General features: G+C 44.4%; 1 protein-coding gene across 1 annotated transcript; it reads left to right on the forward strand.

The window, feature by feature from the left end:
- The first annotated feature begins 1,499 nt into the window (after positions 1-1,499).
- On the forward strand, positions 1,500-22,292 carry LOC126279041 (uncharacterized). Its single transcript, XM_049979449.1, has 2 exons — positions 1,500-1,581; positions 19,595-22,292. The coding sequence occupies exons 1-2, from the start codon at positions 1,534-1,536 to the stop codon at positions 21,938-21,940; spliced, it is 2,394 nt and encodes a 797-aa protein (XP_049835406.1). The 5' UTR covers positions 1,500-1,533; the 3' UTR covers positions 21,941-22,292.
- Positions 22,293-22,587: the final 295 nt, after the last annotated feature.

The following is a 22,587-nucleotide window of genomic DNA, read 5'->3' on the forward strand; positions in this document are numbered from 1 at the left end:
ACTGAACACATTTCAGTCAGTAGTTCGTGCTGCAGTTCGGCGGCATCGTTTGTGTGTGGATGTTAATGGTGACCATTTCGAACACCTACAGTGATAACTTTAAGTTGGACTTTAAGCTACACTTTCACCAAAAATGAGACAACTCTTGTCACTTAGTCTGCAAGTTATGGACTTTTAAACAGTGGATACATTGTTTTGGGCCCCTCTGTGTATTCTCCAACTGATGTTTTACATTTGAAAATGACGACGTAGTTCGTTGAAACCGGTAATGTAACCCTTTCTTTTTTAAAGAAAAAATTTTTATTTACTGTGATTGTGGCTTCAGTACTGCAGTGTCAAATAAACATGTAAGTTATATTTTAGTCACACTCATTATGACAATCATATGAGATTATAGAATTTTGAAATAATAAACTGTTTACATACCTTTTTCATCTGTCTCTCTTTCACTTTTGACTGCGTCTGATACGTAACATACAAGAAGATTAAACTTACACGACAAAAGTGTGATGTGAACTACTGCTTTATCTCTAATCTTATATTAACGTATCCTTGAATTATTCCCTTTGTGATTACGTTTCTTTTATTAGCAGGTCATGGTTAATTGGATGTTTCGTTTTTATCATTTTGTAATTTCACTCCACCACACTTTTCATTTTCTGTTCTGCTTCTACACCATAAAAATTATTCCCCAGTACGAGTTGTTGCTCTCTGTCCATGTACTATTATTGGAGATGTCGCAGAGAACTGTGCGACTGATCCCGGCAGAGGTTCGAGTCCTCTCTCGGGCATGGGCATGTGTGTGTGTGTGTGTGTGTGTGTGTGTGTGTGTGTGTGTGTGTGTGTGTGTTTGTCCTTAGGATAATTTAGGTTAAGTAGTGTGTAATTTTAGGGACTGATGATCTTAGCAGTTAAATCCCACAAGTTTTCACACACATTTGAACATTTTTGTTGCTGCAGAAAAAAGAAAGACGCAGAATATCGGTGTTTTCACGTGTCATACAGCAGCAGAATCTGAAACAATTACGCATTAAAGATCTCTCGCAAAATAACTCTTAAATCGCTATTAATGCTGTCTACCACTGCTCAATATTACTGAAAACATTTTGTTTTGCCGTATTGTTCTTGCTTAAGCTGTTGGTCATAGTAACTGGTTAGTAAATAATGTAAAGAGAAGGTAGCCCGATGACAATCTGACTTATCTCGTAGAGAGATCTCATATTCACATACTCCACCCGATCGGCCTACGAAATATTCGGGAAAGAAACTACATAAAGTGGGAAGACTTATACGAGTAGTACGACACAATAACAAACGTCCAAGAAAAGCAATCAGAGTCTGATAAACGGCCTATGAAACAAGTACAAAATGACTGCCCGCACGTAAAGCAGTATTTATTTGCCTGGTGTAACAGTTATGAGGTGTCATTAACGAGAAGTCGACCTCCGCCAATGCGACGCAGCGCCTACCGTAATTCTCGGCTCCTGTACGAGCTGGGCAGTAACACAGCTACGCACATCCGCCGAGGGTGCCATGCGGGCATTAGCCCCCGCACTGCTGTCGGCGCTTGTCTTTATACAGGTACGTGCCAACTGCAAATGTCTCTTGTTGGTCACACTTAGGCCTACGAAGGAATCTCGGAAATAGAATGACACCCGTTGTTGTTGTTGTGGTCTTCAGTCCTGAGACTGGTTTGATGCAGCTCTACTCTACCCTGTGCAAGCTTCTTCATCTCCCAGTACCTATCGCAACCGGCATCCTTCTAAATCTGCTTAGTGTATTCATCTCTTGGTCTCCCTCTACAATTTTCACCCTCCACGCTGCCCTCCAACACTAAATTGATGATCCCTTGATGCCTCAGAACATGTCCTACCAAACGGTCCCTTCTTCTAGTCAAGTTGTGCCACAAGCTCCTCTTCTGCCCAATTCTATTCAATACCTCCTCATTAGTTATGTGATCTACCCATCTAATCTTCAGCATTCTTCTGTAGCACCACATTTCGAAAGCTTCTATTCTCTTCTTGTCTAAGCTATTTATCGTCCATGTTTCACTCCCATACATAGCTAGACTCCATACAAATACTTTCAGAAATGACTTACTGTCACTTAAATCAATACTCGATGTTAGCAAATTTCTCTTCTTCAGAAACGCTTTCGTTGCCATTGCAACTCCACATTTTATATCCTCTCTACTTCGACCATCATCAGTTATTTTGCTCCCCAAACGGGAAGACTCCTTTACTACTTTTAGCGTTTCATTTCCTAATCTAATTCCCTCAGCATCACCCGACTTAATTTGACTACATTCCATTATCCTCGTTTTGCATTTCTTGATGTTGATCTTATACCCTCCTTTCAAGACACTGTCCATTCCGATCAACTGCTCTTCCAAGTCCTTTGCTGTCTCTGACAGAATTACTATGTCATAGGCGAACCTCAAAGTTTTTATTTCTTCTCCATGGATTTTGATGCCTACTCAGAATTTTTCTTTTGTTTCCTTCACTGCTTGCTCAATATACAGATTGAATAACATCGGGGAGAGGCTTCAACCCTGTCTCACTCCCTTCCCAACGACTGCTTGCCTTTCATGTCCCTCGACTCTTATAACTGCCATCTGGGTTCTGTACAAATTGTAAATAGCTTTTCGCTCCCTGTATTTTACCCCTGCCACCTTTAGAATTTGAAAGAGAGTATTCCAGTCAACATTGTCAAACGTTTTCTCTAAGTCTACAAACGTAGGTTTGCCTTTCCTTAATCTTTCTTCTAAGATAAGTCGTAGGGTCAGTATTGCCTCACTTGTTCCGATATTTCTACGGAATCCAAACTGCTCTTCCCCGATGTCTGCTTCTACTACTTTTTCCATTCGTCTGTAAAGAATTCGCGTTAGTAGTTTGCAGCCGTGACTTATTAAACTGGTAGTTCGGTAATTTTCACATCTGTAAACACCTGCTTTCTTTGGGATTGGAATTATTATATTCTTCTTGAAGTCTGAGAGTATTTCGCCTGTCTCATACATCTTTCTCACCAGATGGTAGAGTTTTGTCAGGACTGGCTCTCCGCACCCGTTAGTCGCACTGAAACGTTCCTTTGTCTCGTACTGACACCTCAGTTGCGTAGCGCGGAGGCTCACTCACTTTTCGTGGCCGTCAAAATCATTTCATTCTTTGCGATGGAGCCCTTACGACAGATTACAAGACCGATCGCTATCTTAATGAAATAGGAAGCGTTTGTCGACGGATCCAGATTAATTTTCTGCAGTACAGAATAGCCTTACAAGAGCCTCCAACCTCGCTTAGACCTGCCAGACAGGGTTAAACGTATCACTGCTCCAAAAATCAAAGATTAATGCGCTAGTGGTATCGAACTGCATTAAGCAAGATTCCGAGGTCAGAGCACTGGACCGAAAACCGTACACTGCTAACACACTACTACAAGGGTTGGACTAAAATAGCAAAACACCGCGTGAAATGAATGCTTGAACACATATGCACATCCTGTCCCAGCCTGTAGGTTGTCTGTCAATATTATGTCTAGTTGTATGGATATGGTGTCTGCTCTTTCGGTCATGTCCGAAAGAACAGACACCATTGATGACTTGCAGCCGTCTAGAACGAAATTAAGAGTTACATTAATACCTTCAGCTACTTAAGGGTGTTGATATATATCAACGGGGACAGATAAAATGTGTGCCCCGACCGGGACTCGAACCTAGGTTCTCCTGCTTACATGGCAGACCCTCTACCCAACTGAGACACCGCCAGGATAGTGCGACTGCACGATCTCGCGCACGCCTCCCGCGAGATCCATATTCTCACCTTGTATGTCCGCACCCTACATTCGTAGTGTCCCACCCCAACACACTCATTACTCGTCCGAAAGAACGGACACCATATCCATATAAGTAAATAGTTCTGGGAATACGGGCCATGACCTCCTTTTTCTGTGCGGATGCACACATATTCCCCGAACTCTTACGGGACTTGGTAAGCATGTCTTCCACGGGTAATGAGTGTGTTGGGGTGGAACACTGCGGATGTAGTGTGTGGACATACAAGGTGAGAATGTGGGTCTCGCGGGAGGCGTGCGCGAGATAGTCCGTGCAGTCGCACTATCCTGTGCGCCCTCGGTGTCTCAGTTGGGTAGAGGGTCTGCCATGTAAGCAGGAGATCTCGAGTTCGGGTCCCGGTCGGGGCACACATTTTCACCGGCCCCTGTTGATATATATCAACGCTCTTCAGCAGCTGAAGGTATTAATGTAGCTCTAATTTCGTAATAGTGTTATGTCTGGTTGCGAGTGCATTATGTCGGAGCTCCGTGAATTCTTACGTGGGCAAATTATTGGCGCGCGTTTGGCCGATGCTTCCATAACCGAGGTAGCCGATGTGTGTAGCGCTTTAAGGGGCACTGATGGAAAATTTATACCGCATACGGAAACAGCGGAAAAACATCATCCGTTAAGTCACAACCAGGACGAAATTTTATGTTGAGCGATCGTGACGGACGGTCATTGAAGAGGATTGTGATGAAACATAACAGGACGGCATCTGCAAAAGTCACTGCACTACTAAATGTCGCACTCGCGAGCCCTGTCGGCATCAAAACATCACGAAGGGTACTCCAAACTCTGGGAACTGCAGGGAAAGTTAGAATTCCACAACCACTCTTCCGTGACGCAAATGCCTGTAATAGGGAAACGTGGTCCCGAAGCTATGAGATCTGGATTACGTAGCAACGGAAAAAGGCATTTGGTCGAATGAGTCTTGTTTCACACTGTTTCCAACTTCTGGCCAGTTTACGTCTCAAGACTAAAGCATGGAGGGGGTTCGGTGATGGTTTGAATAGCCATGCCGTGGTGTTCCATGGGCCTCATGGTTACTCTGCAAGGTCGCATTACTGCAAAGATTATGTGATCATTTCGACTAATCAGGTCCATCCCAGGCTGCAGTGTTTGTTCCCCAATGGTGATGCCGTGTTCCAAGACTCTGTCCACACAGCTCGCTTCGTCAGGCTGGTTGGTTGAATTTTCGCATCTCCGGTGGCCACCACAGTCAACAGGTTTCAATATGCTTGAGCCTTTGTGGTCGACTTTGGAGAGTAGAGGGCATGATCACCGTCTGCCTCCATCATAGTAACCTGAACTTGCCACTATTTTGCTGTAAGAATCGTAGATGATTCTCTTGAAAACTATACCGGACCTGTATTTATCCATTCTAAGAAGACTAATAATATAATATGGTGTGACGAGGGCCTCCCGTGGGGTAGACCGTTCCCCTGGTGCAAGTCTTTCGATTTGACGCCACTTAGGAGACTTGCGCGTCGATGGGGATGAAATGAAGATGATTAGGACAACACAACACCCAGTCCCCCAGTCCCTGAGCGGAGAAAACCTTCGACCCAGCCGGGAATCGAACCCTGGACCTTTGGATTGACATACTGTCGCGCTGACCATTCAGCTACCGGGGTGGGCTCTAAGATGACTGGAAGCTGTTTTGAATGCCAACAGCTTTCCTACACGGTATTAGGCACGGTGACGCGTTGTTTTTTGGTGATTCTAGACATTTGTCCATCTCCTGTATTTATTACGAAACCAGTCTCTCCAATCACGTACACGCACTAAGGCGCAATATTGCCATATAAAATTTTAAAGAATTAACTGCAGTTTCACGCCATTACACGGTAACGAACTAACGAATTCTTTTAAGCGTTCCATACTGCCGGAATAACTTTATCAGTCACTGAAATTAACTCAATACCGACTTGATATACGCGCCACTTTTAAGAAAATCACCTCCACCCCATAGGACCCACAACGTGTCACCTATACTCAGCAGGAGTACTGGGTGACTCTGTGATTTCACTAGATCTAAACAGCTCCACGAAATACACTGCACTGGACTCGCATTCGGGAGGACGACGGTTCAATCTCGCGTCCGGCCATCCTGATTTAGGTTTTCCGTGATTTCCTTAAATCGCTCCAGGCAAATGCCGGGATGGTTCCTTTGAAAGGGCACGGCAGACTTCCTTACCCGTCCTTCCCTAAACCGATGAGACCTCGCAGTTTGGTCTCTTCCCCTAAAACAACCCAACGAAATACACTGCTTGCCAAAAAAAAGTGAAACACCCAGAATCCAAAACCTAATTTCCTAGACCTACGCACCATCGGCGGATATGTAAATTATTAAAATTGTAATTCTATGTGACAGGTACGACGACCACCACAGTGCATTAGCGTGGTTTGTTTACAGTGTTGGTTCTAGTCCTGGTAGGATATACACTGATCAGCCAGAAACGTACTGTCGATATAAACCCGTCCAGGTCATAGCAGCGTCGCCTGCCGACGAATGACTGCTGGTCAGACACACGCACAGTGCATGCAGCATCAGTGAGCGTGCTATCCATAGGTGGAATGGGGAAGACGTGTGATCTATCTGAGTTTGTCCGAGGACAGATTTTGATGCCTTGGAGGCTCGGTACGAGCATTTCGGAAACTGCAAGGCTTGTCGGGAGTTCGGAGAGTGCTGTGAGCAGTGTCTTCAACATGTGGCCAAACCAAGGTGCAACCACGTCCAGACGTCGTGGGGTTGGGCGGCCACCCCTCATTACAGATGTCGGACGTTGTAGGCTGGGCGGACTGGTAAAACAAGACAGGCCGCTGGGCAGAGTACAAGTGTGCCTGAACACACAGAGCATTCGACGCCGCATGCATGCGCCCATTTTAACACCACGACATCGGCACGTGACCGTCGGCACTGGTCGTTGCCGCAGTGGCAAAGCGTTTCATGGTCTAATGTATCCCGATACCTTCTTCATCATGCCGACGGGAGGGCGCGAGTCCATGGGAACAGCTCCTTGACACGTGTACTGTGGGGTGCAGACAAGCTGATGGTGGCTCCATTATGCTATGGAGAACTTGCATGAGGGCATCCATGGGAGCAGTGGAGATAGTGTGCAAAGGCATCGTGACAGCCTACGGAGTATCGTGCACTCGTCGCAGACCACGTACACCCCTTCATGACGATCATGTTTCCTGACGACAGTGGCATTTGTCAACAAGATAATAAGCCATGTCACAAGGTCAGGAGAGTGGTGAAGTAATTCGAGGAACACAGTGCCGAATTCCTATTGATGTGCTGGCCCCCCAAACTCGCCAAATCTGAAACCAATCGAACACATTTGAGATGTAATTGAACGTGACACAGAGCTCATCAGCCTCGCCCCACAGTTTACGGGAGTTCGATACCTCATCCAGAAACGCACCCTCTCGAAACCTGGACAGCAAGCTACACCGCGATTCAGTGCGCCTCTCTTCCAAGGTCTGCCACTTGAGTTTGCTACACATCTCCGTAACGCTATCACGCTTACCAAATAACCCTGTGACGAAACGCGCCACTCTTCTTTGGATCTTCTCTATCTGCTCTGTCATCCCGACCTGGTACGGATCCCACACTGAAGAGCAATACTCAAGTATAGGTCGAACGAGTGTTTTGTAAGTCACCTCCTTTGTTGATGGACTACATTTTCTAAGGACTTTCCCAATGAATCTCAACCTGGCACCCGCCTCACCAACAACTAATTTAATACGATCACTCCATTTCAAATCGTTCCGTACGCATACTCCCAGATATTTTACAGAAGTTACTACATTTTCTAAGGACTCTCCCAATGAATCTCAACCTGGCACCCGCCTCACCAACAACTAATTTAATACGATCACTCCATTTCAAATCGTTCCGTACGCATACTCCCAGATATTTTACAGAAGTTACTCCTACCAGTGTTTGTTTCGCTATCATACAATCATACAATAAAGGATCCTTCTTTCTACGTATTCGCAATACATTACATTTATCTATGTTAAGGGTCAGTTGCCACTCCCTGCACCAAGTGCCTATCCGCTGCATATCTTCCTGCTTTTTGCTGCAATTTTCTAATGCTGCAACTTCCCTGTATACTACAGCATCATCCGTGAAAAGCCGCTTGGAACTTCCGACACTATCTACTAGGTCATTTATATATATTGTGAAAAGCAATGGTCCCATAACACTCCCCTGTGGCACGTCAAAGGTTACTTTAACGTCTGTAGACGTCTCTCCATTGAGAACGACATGCTGTGATCTGTTTGCTAAAAACTCTCCAATCCAGCTACACAGCTGGTCTGATATTCCGTAGGCTCTTACTTTTTTTATCAGGCGACAGTGCGGAACTTTTTCGAACGCCTTCCGGAAGTCAAGGAAAATAGCATCTACCTGGGAGCCTGTTTCTAATATTTTCTGGCTCTCAAGCACAAATAAAGCGAGTTGGGTCTCACACGATCGCTGTTTCCGGAATCAATGTTGATTCCTACAGAGTAGATTCTGGGTTTCCAGAAACTACATGATACGCGAGCAAAAAACATGTTCTAAAATTCTACAACAGATCGACGTCAGAGATATAGGTCTGTGAGGGAGACAAAGATGCTGTGTACTCTGTGAGATAGCATTATCAGAACCTGACGGATTTTTAAAGGGACGTCATTGTGAGTTTCCATTCGGCCGTCTGGTCGAATCGTGAAGCATTCGGATGTGACCACGGATCGATGTTGAACTGCGTGGGAACGTGAGGACGGGCATGGTTCCAGTCGATCACACCTGACCACCACAAAGGAGGAACACGATATTGTGCACCAAGCACATCACAACGCCTTCACTTCTGAGTCTACCATCCGACGAATAATGGAGTCTTAAGACGTCCTGTGTCATCCTGTACCATTGGTCGGATATTAGCAGCTGCCGAACTAGGGTATTACCGTTCATGCGTAGGTTGCTGTTAAAATCACAACACAAATGGCTCCGTTTCGAGTATTACCGTGACAGGGGAGCATGGGCTACTGATGACCATCGTTGACGAGTATGGTGGCGACCTGGGGAGAGGTCAAATTTTCCAATGTTCTGGAGAGGCATAACGCTTTAGTCCTGGCGCCATCGAATATGACTTCAGATCACAGCTGATAGTAGTTGAGGACTCAGACGACAAAACGGTACATCACGATCATCTTACGTCTCTATGTGTTACCTCAAATGCGACAGTATCGTGGTGCCGTTTTTCACGAGGACAGAAATCTTCCACACATAAAATCTGTCTGTGTGACGTTGAAGCACTACTGTGGCTACCAAGATCCCCAGATGTGTCCCCGATAGAAGATGTGTGGGACAAGCTCGGATGTCAACTTTGTCACTGTGCAGGATACAAAGGATCATATACAACAGCTGTGAATTACCTAGCCTCGAGATACCATAAAACGGCTTTATGACCAACTCTCCAACCGAATCACTGCATTCGTCCAGACCAGAGAGGGCGCAAAGTCGTACTGCTAAGTGGGCTGATATTGCCAAGTTCTCTGTATATTTGGCTCGGTTACGTAATCACCGAAATAACATCACATGTCCTCCCAACCCTGAAGTTTTCTATAGTTTCCATCCCCCCTTCTGGGTGCATCACCTTTTTTATCAGAAAGCGTAGCATGACTGAACGCGGTCGGAACAGATTAACTTCCGAGGCACCATCGTCAAGGCACAAGTCTCCCTTATGGAGGGCAGCCACTCAGGGCGTTCAACCGCCCTGTTCCGACACTCTTCTCTAGATAGACCTCCATCTGGCGAGGCTTCGGGAATATCCGCTGGACTCTTTTAACAGCCGCGATAATAAGGCGCGGCCGTCTGAGTTGTCAGACACAGAAAGCAAATAAAAGCTCCACCCTAATCGAAATCTCACGCAGATAATTACTCCTCTGGAACGTCGTCCCAGCAGACTCTTAAATGATACGTTACAGCGCCCATGTAACGTATGTGGCCATTTCTCTCAGTCAAACAGAGTAGCAATTGCTCATTTCTTCTCCTACTTTCGCTCCTTACTCCATTCGTTTTTCAGCCCATCAATTAATTCGTTTTCGCTCCTCTTCATTATCTGAACCCAACCACATTCCTCTTTCTCCCCTGCTCTCATCGATTCTCTCAATCCGTTGCTGGCAAGGCTAGCATTTTAAAGCTACCTACCCTTAAATTATCTTGAGTACTCTACTTTTCGCAAATACATGTAAACTGTGTTTTCTGTTATAGCTGTTAGTGATTTCTGTGATAACTATCTTTAAGCATTGTATTACGTACTAGAGACACGCCGCCCGCCAAGAAAGCTCCAAGACTTGTTTTATTCCTGGCGTAAAAGCGACTCCAGCGCAGTAATTACGATGGCAGGTTGAACTAACAACTGTAAATAACAAATGGGCATTCGAAGTCAGGCGCAGAATTCACATGAAGGGTCAACACTTTGACGACATAACTGACATTCAGGCCAATGTGACGCAAGAGTTGAACAAGATCCTGAAAGAAGACTTTGTTGACGGTTTCACTTGGTTGTGTTAGCGTTCTGTGTCGAAAAAAAAGTGGGGAGAGACTATGTAGAACACGTGTAGCACTAAAATCCATCATCTTAACTTTTTTTTATTAATCCAGTCTCCAAACTTCTTCAACTGACGCTGAAGATCTCTAAAACTATAAATCATAATGTATACAATACAAAATATGTTGGATAACTAGTTAGAAGTTAAAAAAACAGCGCTATGTCTGTAACTTTGACACTATAGATAAACAAATTGTTGTTAAAGGTATTTGAAATCTGTCTTTGCTGCTACTAAAAATTAGTATTTATTTTATCATATGCGTCTCTATTGCTTTTTTGAAACATCACCAGTGATCTGAAATGAATTTTTTAGACAGACTGTATATGTTACTATTTATGAAGTATACTACTTTCCTGTATTCTGTAATGTGGTTCTTGTTTTTAGTCGTTTGATTTTCATTTTACGTAATGGTATGGCGTGACTGCAAAAGCTTGTTGCACTGAAAAGCAGTTCCGGTTGCACGATGTTTTACTGATACAGCGGATGTCAAAGGACTGTACACTAATAGCAACAACATGCACTTCTTTGTTTAACAGTTATTTCCGAGCTTTGTACGCTGATACATCTCTTGGAACGTAGTAATGGAAACCGTCCTTGCCCGTAAAGCGTATTTTTTGACACAGAAACATTTAGTTTTTATTTAAAAATATCTGCAAGGGTTAAGTGAAACGCTAAAAATCTTTCCAATGACTTTATTTGTAGATTTTTTAAAAAAATCGTGTTGTTTTATCCTAAAAGTGAACACGTACGTACAGTTAATTTTTCTCGCAAGTATTTTGACGATTTTACCGCTTTTGGTTTATGTAGCATACTGCATATACGATTTTCAACTTGAAAAGCCGTCAGAATGCTTAAGAAAGAGAAACGAGCAAATGTCCATCCACCAGGAGGTGTTAAAACTGACTAAACCAACTAAGAGATACTTTCCCCTTTGGCCACTGTTTTCTTATTTCTTCGGGAGATTCGCTGTCTTTGACGAACAACCGTGAGGCAAGAGAGAGATAGTAGTGGTTTGCTTGCGTTGTCTATACTGAAGTGTGTGCCAATGCTGTATTGACTGATGATGTGCTCCACATTACCACGTCTGCAAAGAATGAATAACTGATCAGACCTTGTTAATGCGTTTCTATAAGTCACCGTTAAACACGTTGGCATAAGAGTGTAGTGAGGTCTGATCGTTATAACACTCGTTCATTAGCTGTGTACCTCGACCTTTAGATCGTTTAAATCGCCGACTCCGAGAGCTGCCTCCACTTTCATTGTTCCCGCTTCATAGGTTTTACAAAGGTCACTTACTGATCATTGTTTACACAAATCTCGATACACGTTAACGGTGGTAAACCGTTGGTGAAATCGCAGTTTTGCAAACCCCACAAGTCTATCCTTTATGACGCATTATTAGACCCATTCGTTTGCCTATCCAGTTCTGAACTGTTAGTGCACACTCCTTGTTAGGCGAGAACCTTACGCTAAGAAGTTGCGCAAAAGCCACAAAGAATATCACATGCCCATCCAGCCGAGTATACAACTTTGCAACGTAATAGCATGAGGGTCACTCCAAAACAAATGCACACTATTTTTTTTAAATCCATCTTTTATTCTACATGTTTGAAAGTTTTACAGTGTGTAGATACATCCTTTAGGAACAATATTTTCATTTCTCAACATAACTTCCATCCCTCTCAACTGCCTTACGCCATCTTGGAACCAGGGCCTGTATACCCGCACGGAAAAATTCTGGACCAACCTGTTGGAGCCACTGTTTGGCAGCGTGCACTAGGGAGACATCGTCTTCAAACCTTGTTCCACGAAGAGAGTCTTTCAGTTTCCCAAAGAGATGATAGTCACATGGAGCCAGGTCAGGACTGTAAGGCGGGTGTTTCAGTGTTGTTCATCCGAGTTTTGTGATCGTTTCCTTGCTTTTTTGACTGAAATGTGGCCGTGCATTGTCGTGCAACAGCAAAACACCCTGCTTTTGCCGATGTGGTGGAATACGACTCAGTCGAGCTTGAAGTTTCTTCAGCGTCGTCACATATGCATCATAATTTATGGTGGTTCCACTTGGCATGATGTCCACAAGCAAGAGTCCTTCGGAATCGAAAAACACAGTAGCCATAAATTTTCTAGCAAAAGTTGTGGTTTTGGATTTTTTTTTCTTGGGTGAATTTGCATGATGCCACTCCATTGATTGCCTCTTCGTCTCTGGTGAAAAATGATGAAGCCATGTTTCTTTACCTGTCACAATTCTTCCAAGAAATTCATCTCCACCGTTCTTGTACTGTTCCAAAAGTTCGCTGCATACAATTTTTTTTTTTTTCTTTGTGAGCCACTGTCAGCATCCTGAGAACCCACCTGGCACAAACCTTTTTTAACGCCAACACTTTCAGTATTCTGCAAACACTTCCTTCCCCTATCCCAACCTAGCGTGACAAATCGTTCACTGTGATGCGTCTGTCAGCAATCACCAATTCGTTAACTCTTTGCACATTGTCTGGAGTGTGTGCAGTACGAGGCCTGCCGCTGCGAGGACAATCCTTAATGTTGCCGTGCCTGCTTTCGTCACGTAACCTGCTTGCCCACCAACTAACTGTACTGCATCTCCATACACCTTTTTCAACTTATTGTGGATGTTTCCCCGGCTGTCTCGTTTCCACAGCGCAGGAGTTCTATGACACCACTTTGGTTCTGACGAACGTCAAGCGTAGCAGCCATCTTGAAGACATGCTGTGATGGCGCCACTCGCGGGAACAGGTTGAACTAAGTTTGAAAACAAGCGGGAAGGATGGATCTACACTCTATAAAACTTTAACGCATGCAGAATGAAAACTGTATTTTTACAAAAATAGTGTGCATTTCTTTTGGAGTGACCCTCTTACTTATAAGTCAATGATACCTCAGTACATCTTATGGACGCTATTATATAAAATTCGAGGGGCCTTCAATAAGTAATGCAACACATTTTTTCTCAGCCAATTTCGGTTGAAAAAAATGCAGAATTTGTTGTGGGGCATCGTGGACTATTCCATCTTCAGCCTCCATAGTTTCATGAACTTTCTAAAGGTGGCGGTGCTACACAAAGCCGTCAAAATGTCATCTGTAACGGAAGTGCGTTCCAAGCAGAGAACTGCCACTAAGTTTCTTTGAGAGAGAAAACGAGAGCATCGCAGATATTCATAGGTGCTTGCGAAATGCAAAAGCACATTGAGTCGTTGGGCGGGGCGTCTGTCATCAGCGCAGCAAAGTCGCGCAAACCTATCCCGCGTGCCGGCCGTATACAACTGTGATTCCTGCTATGTTAGAACGAAGAAACGACCTCAGTATGTTCGTCGCCATAAAAATGCAAACAAGCTTCTCCTTCTCAACGATAACGCAAGGCTTCACACAAATTCTCGCACCCGAGAGGAGCTCACAAAACTTCATTGGACTGTTCTTCCTCATCCACCGTACAGCTTGGATCTCGCACCTTCCGACTTCCATCTGTTTGGCCCAATGAAGGATGCACTCCACGGGAAGCAGTACGTGGACGATGGGGAGGTAATGCAGAGTATGCAGACACAATAGCGCCTTCTTAGCAATCATATACAACCGCTCACTTGACGAAAGGTCTGTTCCTAAAGACTGGAAAGTAGCACAGGTCACACCAATATTCAAAAAAGGAAATAGGAGTAACCCATTGAAATACAGACCCATGTCACTAACCCCAATTTGCAGTATGATTTTGGAGCATATGCTGTTCTCGAACATTATGAATCACCTTGAAGAAAATGACTTATTGACACATAACCAACACGGATTTAGAAAATATCGTTCTTGTGCAACACAGCTAGCTCTTTATTCCCATGAAGTAATGAGTGCTGTCGACAAGGGATCTCAGATAGATTCCATATTCCTAGATTTCCAGAAGGCTTTTGATACAGTTCCTCACAAGCTACTATCATTCAAATTGCGTGCATATGGAGTATCGTCTCAGTTCTGTGACTAGATTCGCGATTTCCTCTCAGAGAGGTCACAATTCGTAGTGATAGACGGTAAACCATCAAGTAGAACACAAGTGATATCTTGCGTTGCGGAAGGTACTGTCATAGCCCCTATGCTCTTCCTAATTTACATAAATAATCTAGGTGATAATCTGAGCAGCCTTCTTAGATTGTTTGCAGCTGACGCTGTAATTTACCGTCTAGTAAAATAATCAGACGATCAATCTCATTCTGGAAACATCCCCCAGGCTGTGGCTAAGCCATGTCCCAGCAATATCCTTTCTTTCAGGAGTGCTAGTTCTGCAAGGTTCGCAGGAGAGCTTCTGTTAAGTTTGGAAGGTAGGAGACGAGGTACTGGCAGAATTAAAGTTGTGAAGACGGGGCGTGAGTCGTGCTTGGGTAGCTCAGTTGGTAGAGCACTTGCGCGCGAAAGGCAAAGGTCCCGAGTTCGAGTCTCAGTCCGGCACACAGTTTTAATACTAAATACCACTGACGATGGACGAGATATCAGCCCCCTTTTGATCTCGCGGCCCCCGAACAAAGCATCAAGTGGCAGCATTTTGTTAATCAGGAAATTCCAGTCTTGCTTACTGTCTGTCTCCTTCAAGAGGTCACTTCCTGTTCAGCTGTGTGACCCAACGTCTCCAGACACACAGATGGAGGTCTTCATCTCTCCTCAGAGTACTGTGTTCCTATTGGCTAATGCTGGCGACAAAGGTAGAGCTGATGCAATTTTGATATCAAAAATAGAGTTAAATAGTCCATTTTCACTACCCTATCAAATTGATTGTTCAACAATTTACAGGAGTCAAATGGATCGCTTAAAACGCTCTCCTCCACTGTACAGTGTTTGAATATCACACGCAAACATTACGCAAATCAAGTAATAAAATTTGCGCCATAAATAAACTGTAGCTCTAAATAAATCCAAGGTCTTGTATGTATCTACGTTTGACAACTCCACCACAACGCTTCAGTAAACATATCTGATGAAGAAATCCTATCGATTGCACAAACTCGAGATCGCAAAGCACGCACGATCTGCCGATTGCTGGATACCCCTGTTTGGTCTGGCTGGGAGAGACATGCACCTACACCGGCCATGCCGGCAGCTGCACACCCATCCTCCGGTGTCCACACATCTGCTGTAGTGAATGCTCAGAGGACAGAGAGAGAGAGATGGTCACCAACCAGGCAACCAATCAATTTACATGGGTAGAATTATCATCCATCACGAACACCCATTATACTGAATCTTCTCACGCAACACACGTTTGCTTCTATCGCTGCTCACCCATCATACTGGTCACTTCGTCAGCCCTCAATGACGCAGGCAAGAGCTGACACTTCTGCGCATTCTTTGTATCTAGCTGCACACCATGGGCCAAAATAATTTGCGACTTAACAGCTTCCAAAGCCTCGTAGCCACTCATGTTGCTGGCTGCAACTAATTAATTAAATAGATCAATTAATTAACCCATCCCCTCTGTGGTAATGACTCCAGTCCTCCCATTTCACCGCCCCCCCCCCCCCCCAACTCCCACACTCAGCTAGAAATTGGCAGGGAAAGGACTCAGTCTGTGCTGGAGAGGAAAGATTTCATGAAAGGAAATTCAGTGATGTAGCAAAGGAGGTATGGTTTATTTATAAAATTCAAGTTTCAGCGATTGAATCTCTTCATTTGGCGGGAAAACCTCACATTCAGCAACTAAATATCCTAATTGCATAATTAAACTGCTGTAAATTGGTTATGGTGTGTTGTGGGGAAAAAATTTCGTGTATGTGATCACCTTGACATGCAAGGATCGACTGAGTTAGTGCACAATGCTGCAACCACAGCACATCCCATCCCTGCACAACTTGCTCCCTTCATTCCCATGCCCCCCCAGAAGTAACTGGCGGTAAAATGATCCGCTCTACATCTACGTCTACATCTACATTTATACTCCGCAAGCCACCCTACGGTATGTGGTGGAGGGCACTTTACGTTCCACTGTAATTACCTCCCTTTCCTGTTCCAGTCGTGTATGGTTCGCGGGAAGAACGACTGCCGGAGAGCCTCCGTGCGCGCTAGAATCTCTCTAATTTTACATTCGTGATCCCCTCGGGAGGTATAAGTATGGGGAAGCAATATATTTGATACCTCATCCAGAGACGCACCCTCGAAACCTGGACAGCAAGCTACATCGCGATGCAGAGCGCCTTTCTTGAAGAGTCTGCCACTTGAGTTTGCTAAACATCTCCGTAACGCTATCACTCGTACCAAATAACCCTGTGACGAAACGCGCCGCTCTTCTTTGGATCTTCTCTATCTCCTCTGTCATCCCGACCTGGTACGGATCCCATACTGATGAGTAATACTCAAGTATAGGCCGAACGAGTGTTTTGTAAGTCACCTCCTTTGTTGATGGACTACATTTTCTAAGGACTCTCGCAATGAATCTCAACCTGGCACCCGCCTCACCAACAACTAATTTTATACGATCATTCCATTTCAAATCGTTCCAGATATTTTACAGAAGTTATTCCTACCACTGTTTGTTCCGCTATCATACAATCATACAATAAAGGATCCTTCTTTCTACGTATTCGCAATACATTACATTTGTCTATGTTAAGGGTCAGTTGCCACTCCCTGCACCAAGTGCCTATCCGCTGCTTATCTTCCTGCATTTCGCTGCAATTTTCTAATGCTGCAACTTCTCTGTATACTACAGCATCATCCGTGAAAAGCTGCATGGAACTCGCGACACTATCTGTGTTGGAGAGGAAGGATCTCACGACACGAAGTTCAAATCAATGTCAGTAATATAGCAGTAGGTAAACAACACTTCAAGCCGATCATGACAAATATTTTTTATACGTTTGCAGGCTTTCGTGGCCGTTGTCTTAAAGTTAAAATCTTCTGGGTTTATAGGCCGCATCATATTTCCTTTAATATGATTGACGTTTCGACACCTCTGCTGGGATCCTCTTCAAGATCTTCCGGTGTCCACTATTGCTAGAGCACTGTCAGATACCAGTGTCGCGTTCTCTTGTAAAGGAGAGTTTTCCCGCGTTTGTGCTGAAGAAGTGAGGGTATTTTCATAAAATCTAAGTTACAGTATTGAAACAACGAAATATTTTTAACCAGAAATAAAACGTTTCCCAACATTTTCTTACAACAGATCGTACCAATAACGACGCATCATCGAAAGATCCTCATGTTCTGATGTTTTGAAACAGTATATATTCACAGGACATACGTCATTAACACAAAACCCACCAAATACAGGCTTCATCTGATTAGAACAAAATCCAATACGGCGTCTCCCAAGTTCTGCTTGAGACGTAGACATTATACGGATGTGACGTAGGACGGCTAGGTTGAAGGGAGTGAGCTTCTGTAGAACCCACATTTACATATCTGCTATATACACCTAACCGACATTTGAGGGTGCGGCCTGAAGACTAGCTATTACCTGGTCAGAAAACATCACTTGATAACAACAGCAATCAAAAGCTTTGATTGTCATTATGTAAATACGCGTGGGAAATATTTGAAATGTATCCTGGTAATTTAAATTCTATAATCCATTATTTTGGGGCGACTTCACCTGAGCCATGTCTGATTGTCTGATTCAGGTTGTATGCTCCCAAAGTATTAACATAAAGAAAACTGAAGCATAAATTATGAATGGGGCATCAGCGTAGCGCAGGGCTTCCCAACCTTTTCAGCTGGCGGACCCCTTCTTCAGTCGAAAATCCATGGCGGACCCCTAGTCAGTCAAGGACACAGTAACTTTATATTTCAGAGCGAAACCCATGGGAACTGAAAGCTTTTTAATGCAAGTGCCATGTTCCCAGTGACTCCCCCCCCCCTCAAAGTATCAATAGTCTTTGGTTGAGAGATAAATGAAAATAACTTGAAATTAACGATACAATTTGAATTCCTACTGTATCCAGACACTTACTAGTGGATTTACTCCCTTTGTTCAACACACTATAATCTGATTAAAATTACTTGCTAATTGAAATTTCACACGATGGAGCTGTCTTCCTCCAACAGCAATCAACGTCACGTCCAAACTGTTTGCTGTTGACAAGCTACCGCTTACGGTCTGTTCACTTCCCCTGTTTGGCTACTGTTGTGTAAGGAGCATGCATATTTCGAAACAGTCGTGTTTGTGTGTGTTTGTGTGTGTGTGTGTGTGTGTGTGTGTGTGTGTGGTTTTTCGTGAAATCCGAAGAAAAATGTTCAAACGTATGGAAAGTCTTCCTTTGGTCGTCCTCTCTCCTCATTCATTTCAACTGGAAACTTCCCTTATTGTGAAGGCGATGGAGAAACGGCACCCTTCTTCAATGATCCTGACTTGAGCCACCGATCCATGTTAGAAGTAATAAACTGGTCAAAAATCGACGTATTGAATAGGTAGTCCACTGGCAAAGCAAGTTTAACAATTAATTATGCCTGGGGCCGCATACGTGCCAGCGACCGCTGTGATTGGTCGACAAAGCTCGCTCCGCGCATGCGTAAAAGGTTTCCGCGTATCTAGCGCCGTGAGCCGACGCACAAACGACCCCCGTATTGTTGCGAAGCAGAGAAGCCGCATTCTCCGGCACTAAAGTGTGTATACGTTCTCACTTAGGAACCGCAAAGGTAGCTTGGGGATACGACCTGAAGTAAAAGTACACGTTTTTCACAAGGAAAAAAAAGTGATGAATTTGATTTTCACATTTTTATTCACTATTTTACACGATTTAGTGAAAGGTGGCCGCGGACCCCCTAGAAAGATCCGGCGGAGCTATAAGGCGTCCGCGGACCACACGTTGGGAAGCCCTGGCGTAGCGTATACACCAGCAGTGTGGAGAAATGCAGACCAGACACTGTGTTCTCGGGAACCATGCATAGTAATTGACATGACCAACGTGTGGTTGAGATAAATACTTAGTTATAACGATAACTTATTTGATGCTGATAGTACATATTTTAATGTTTGCTGCTTACATCACAAATGAATATAAGAAATGATTTTTAGTCATTTACCCTTACATTTTTCCTGCAGACAGGGGGGAAAAGCACGCTTTTTCATCTAGTTCATTCTCGAAAAGATTGCGTCCCACTCTTTTTTTTCTTTTGAGAATAAACACACTTTCGACCAGTGTACTACAGATCCATAACCTCTTTCTGTATTAATTTCAGGTGGACTCTGCAGTTAATATCCTGAAAGAATTCAGACGAAACGGAGGAAGCCTTTCTTGGGTGCTGGAACTTCAAGTACGATCTCATCCCGAGTACACCAACAAGAAAGAATATCGGTCTCGGAACCCATCCATTCAAGTGAAAGGTATAACACAAGAGGAGGTGGAGCATGCAGCATCACGTAAGCAGCTCCTGACAACTGCTGACAGAAGAACCAACACATTCCTCGATACCAAGGCCCTTGACGTTACTCGACGACGCCCTGAAGGCACAGATGCCCAAACTGAAAGGATAAAGAGTGGTAATGCACCAGGAATTGAGAGAACTCTGGCACAGAATGAGACTGAACATACAACTACACAAAGTCAGCTGTTGGCTTCTGGTGAAACAAGGACTACCTCTCCTCTGGAGACCAAACACCTGGAGGCTGCTCAAGAGCAAAACGCAGGCCCAGATCCCCCAGCTGGAAGGAGGCAATTTGGTAAGGTACAAGGAAATGAGGAAGCTCTACCACGAACGGAAACTGAGCTTACAGCAACACAGAAGCAGGTCCTAGTAGCTGATAACAGTAGAAATAAAACATTCCTGCGGCCCAAAATCCTTCACATTGATGAACAACGACCTCAAGGGATAGATTCCCACACTGAAAGGAGACAGGGTGGTAATTTACCAAGAAGTGAGGAAGCTGTAGCACAGAATGAGACTGAGCGTACAGCAACACAAAAGCAGGCCCCACTTGATGGTGACAGAAGGGCTAGTAGCACTTTCCTGGAGACCGAACCACTTGGAGCTATTCAAGAACGAACTCTCAGCCCAGATATCAAACCCGAAAGGAGACAGAACGGCAATGCACAAGCAAGTGAAGGAGCTCTAGCAAAGGCGGATACCGAGTATACAACACAAAAGCAGGTCCTAGCAGCTGGTGAGAAAAGAACCAACACATTCCGAGAGAGCAAACTCCCTGATGTTACTCAAGAACGACCTGAAGGTACAGATGCCCAAACTGAAAGGAGACGGGGTGGTAATGTACCAGGAGGTGAGGAAGCCCTATCACAGAATAAGACTGAGCATATAACAACAGAAAAGACGTTGCTAGCACTTGGTGACCGTAGAACCAACAAATTTTTGGATACCAAACCCCTTGTTGCTCAAGAAAGATCTAAGGGCACAGACGCTCAGCCTGAAAGGAGACAGGGTGTTGATGTACCAGGAAAGAAGGACGCTCACGCACAGAATGAGACTGAGCTTACAGCAACACAAAAGCAGGTCCCACCTGCTGGTAACACAATGACTTTCCTGGAGGTCAAACCCCTTGCGGCTTCTCAGATACTAAATGAAAGCACACAGGGTCAAATTGAAAAGGGACAGGGTATTCAGGTAAAAGAAAATGAAAAAGCTCTGTTGCCATCATTTGGCGGTAACAGTTCAGAGACTACCTTGATAGAAAGTGGGAAAGAAATGCATCAAATCGCAAAGGATTCTAAAGAGGCAAAGAGCTCGAGAACCAACTCGCAGCGAAAGGCACCAGGCTCGTGGAAAGCCACTGAGACTTCACAAGAAAGTGATCAGCTTACAACAACAGAAAATGAACGCCAGATTGTTCAGGGTAAAACTCAAATGACCAGAGGAAAGAGTGATGCAACTACAGAAGCAAATGATGCTTCCTTGGCAACTGCAAAGGACCGAACTAATCTGGAAAGGAACAACGTGTTGATAGATGCTGTAGAAGAAGCACAAGTGGGTGCCAGAGCTGAAAAACTGAACAGTATAGAGCCAGAGGAAGTGCTGAGGCAGATCGTAACAACCACAGAGGAGGTCGGGGTGGCCCAAACAAGCCAACTGGAGAGCTATGGGGCATCTCTGAGTAGCACAGACCGAACTGCAGCCACAGAAGAGAACGGAGTAAAATTTGCGGATGATTTAACGAGCGGCAGCGGGTTCAAAACAAGCACTACAGGACGTTCTCTCGTGTCACAAGATGGCGGTGAAACTGAAGTGGATTCGAGTTTGGAAAATCCTGCCACACTCAGGATGACAACGGTAGTGGACGAGATGCAGTTACTGCTGCAGGCCGACGCTACAACGGCTGGCGGAGGCGACTACGGAGCACAAGTGGCTGCTAGAGCTGAAATGAACAGTGTGGAGCCAGAGGAAGTGCTGAGGCAGACAACCACAGAGGAGGTCGTGGTGCCCCAAACAAGCCAACTGGGGCGCTATGGGGCATCTCGGAGTAGCGCAGACCGAACTGCAACCTCAGAAGGGAGGATACGGCCTCTCGCTGTTGTCTCTGATATAGGGATAGAGGACACGGGCTTAGCCAGAGACAGTGAGCTGTACGACTACTGACGAGAGCGCAAACTCGACTGAAGAGGATAAAATGGGACACCAGTTCTAAGGTTATAGACTGAGTATTTTGCAAATCTGAATTTAACGTTGAATAGAGGGCCCTTAAAATATTCAAATTTCATCAAATAACCGGTTTATTTAACCGCAACTAGTTCTAGGCTTAACCCGATCTTCTATTGGCGGTGTGCATTTCAGGGATAAATTACATACTACGTAATTGCGAAATACGTATTACGGGTAAGGTAATGATGCTCAGAAGACTTTCTTATTTTGTATTATTTTATAAAAAGCACGCTTCCTGTGCATAATACACAGTGGTCAGCTCAGAAGAACGCCTGCACGGGGTGAGGCAGTGTGCACACAGTTCTCAATGGTCTGTGTTATTGGGCGCCCCCAGAAATACTGCATCACTGCTACACGTGTTTGTCAGCATTTTTGTGTTTCGTTGTTAGACCTATTTAGGCTCCTACTTCCTTTTATTTACTTTTTTTTCACATCCGCATTGTAAGCAAATACCTTTAGAGAAAATCGTGCAATTGTCGACGCTTTAACTGAATAAAGCATTTCGGTAGTTGGATACACAGTACCAATATTAGTAACGTAATTTAAACAGACGTAAATGATCCACGCACACACAAAGGAAGATT

The sequence above is a fragment of the Schistocerca gregaria genome, chromosome 1, assembly GCF_023897955.1.
Source record: "Schistocerca gregaria isolate iqSchGreg1 chromosome 1, iqSchGreg1.2, whole genome shotgun sequence".
Lineage (NCBI taxonomy): Eukaryota > Metazoa > Arthropoda > Insecta > Orthoptera > Acrididae > Schistocerca > Schistocerca gregaria.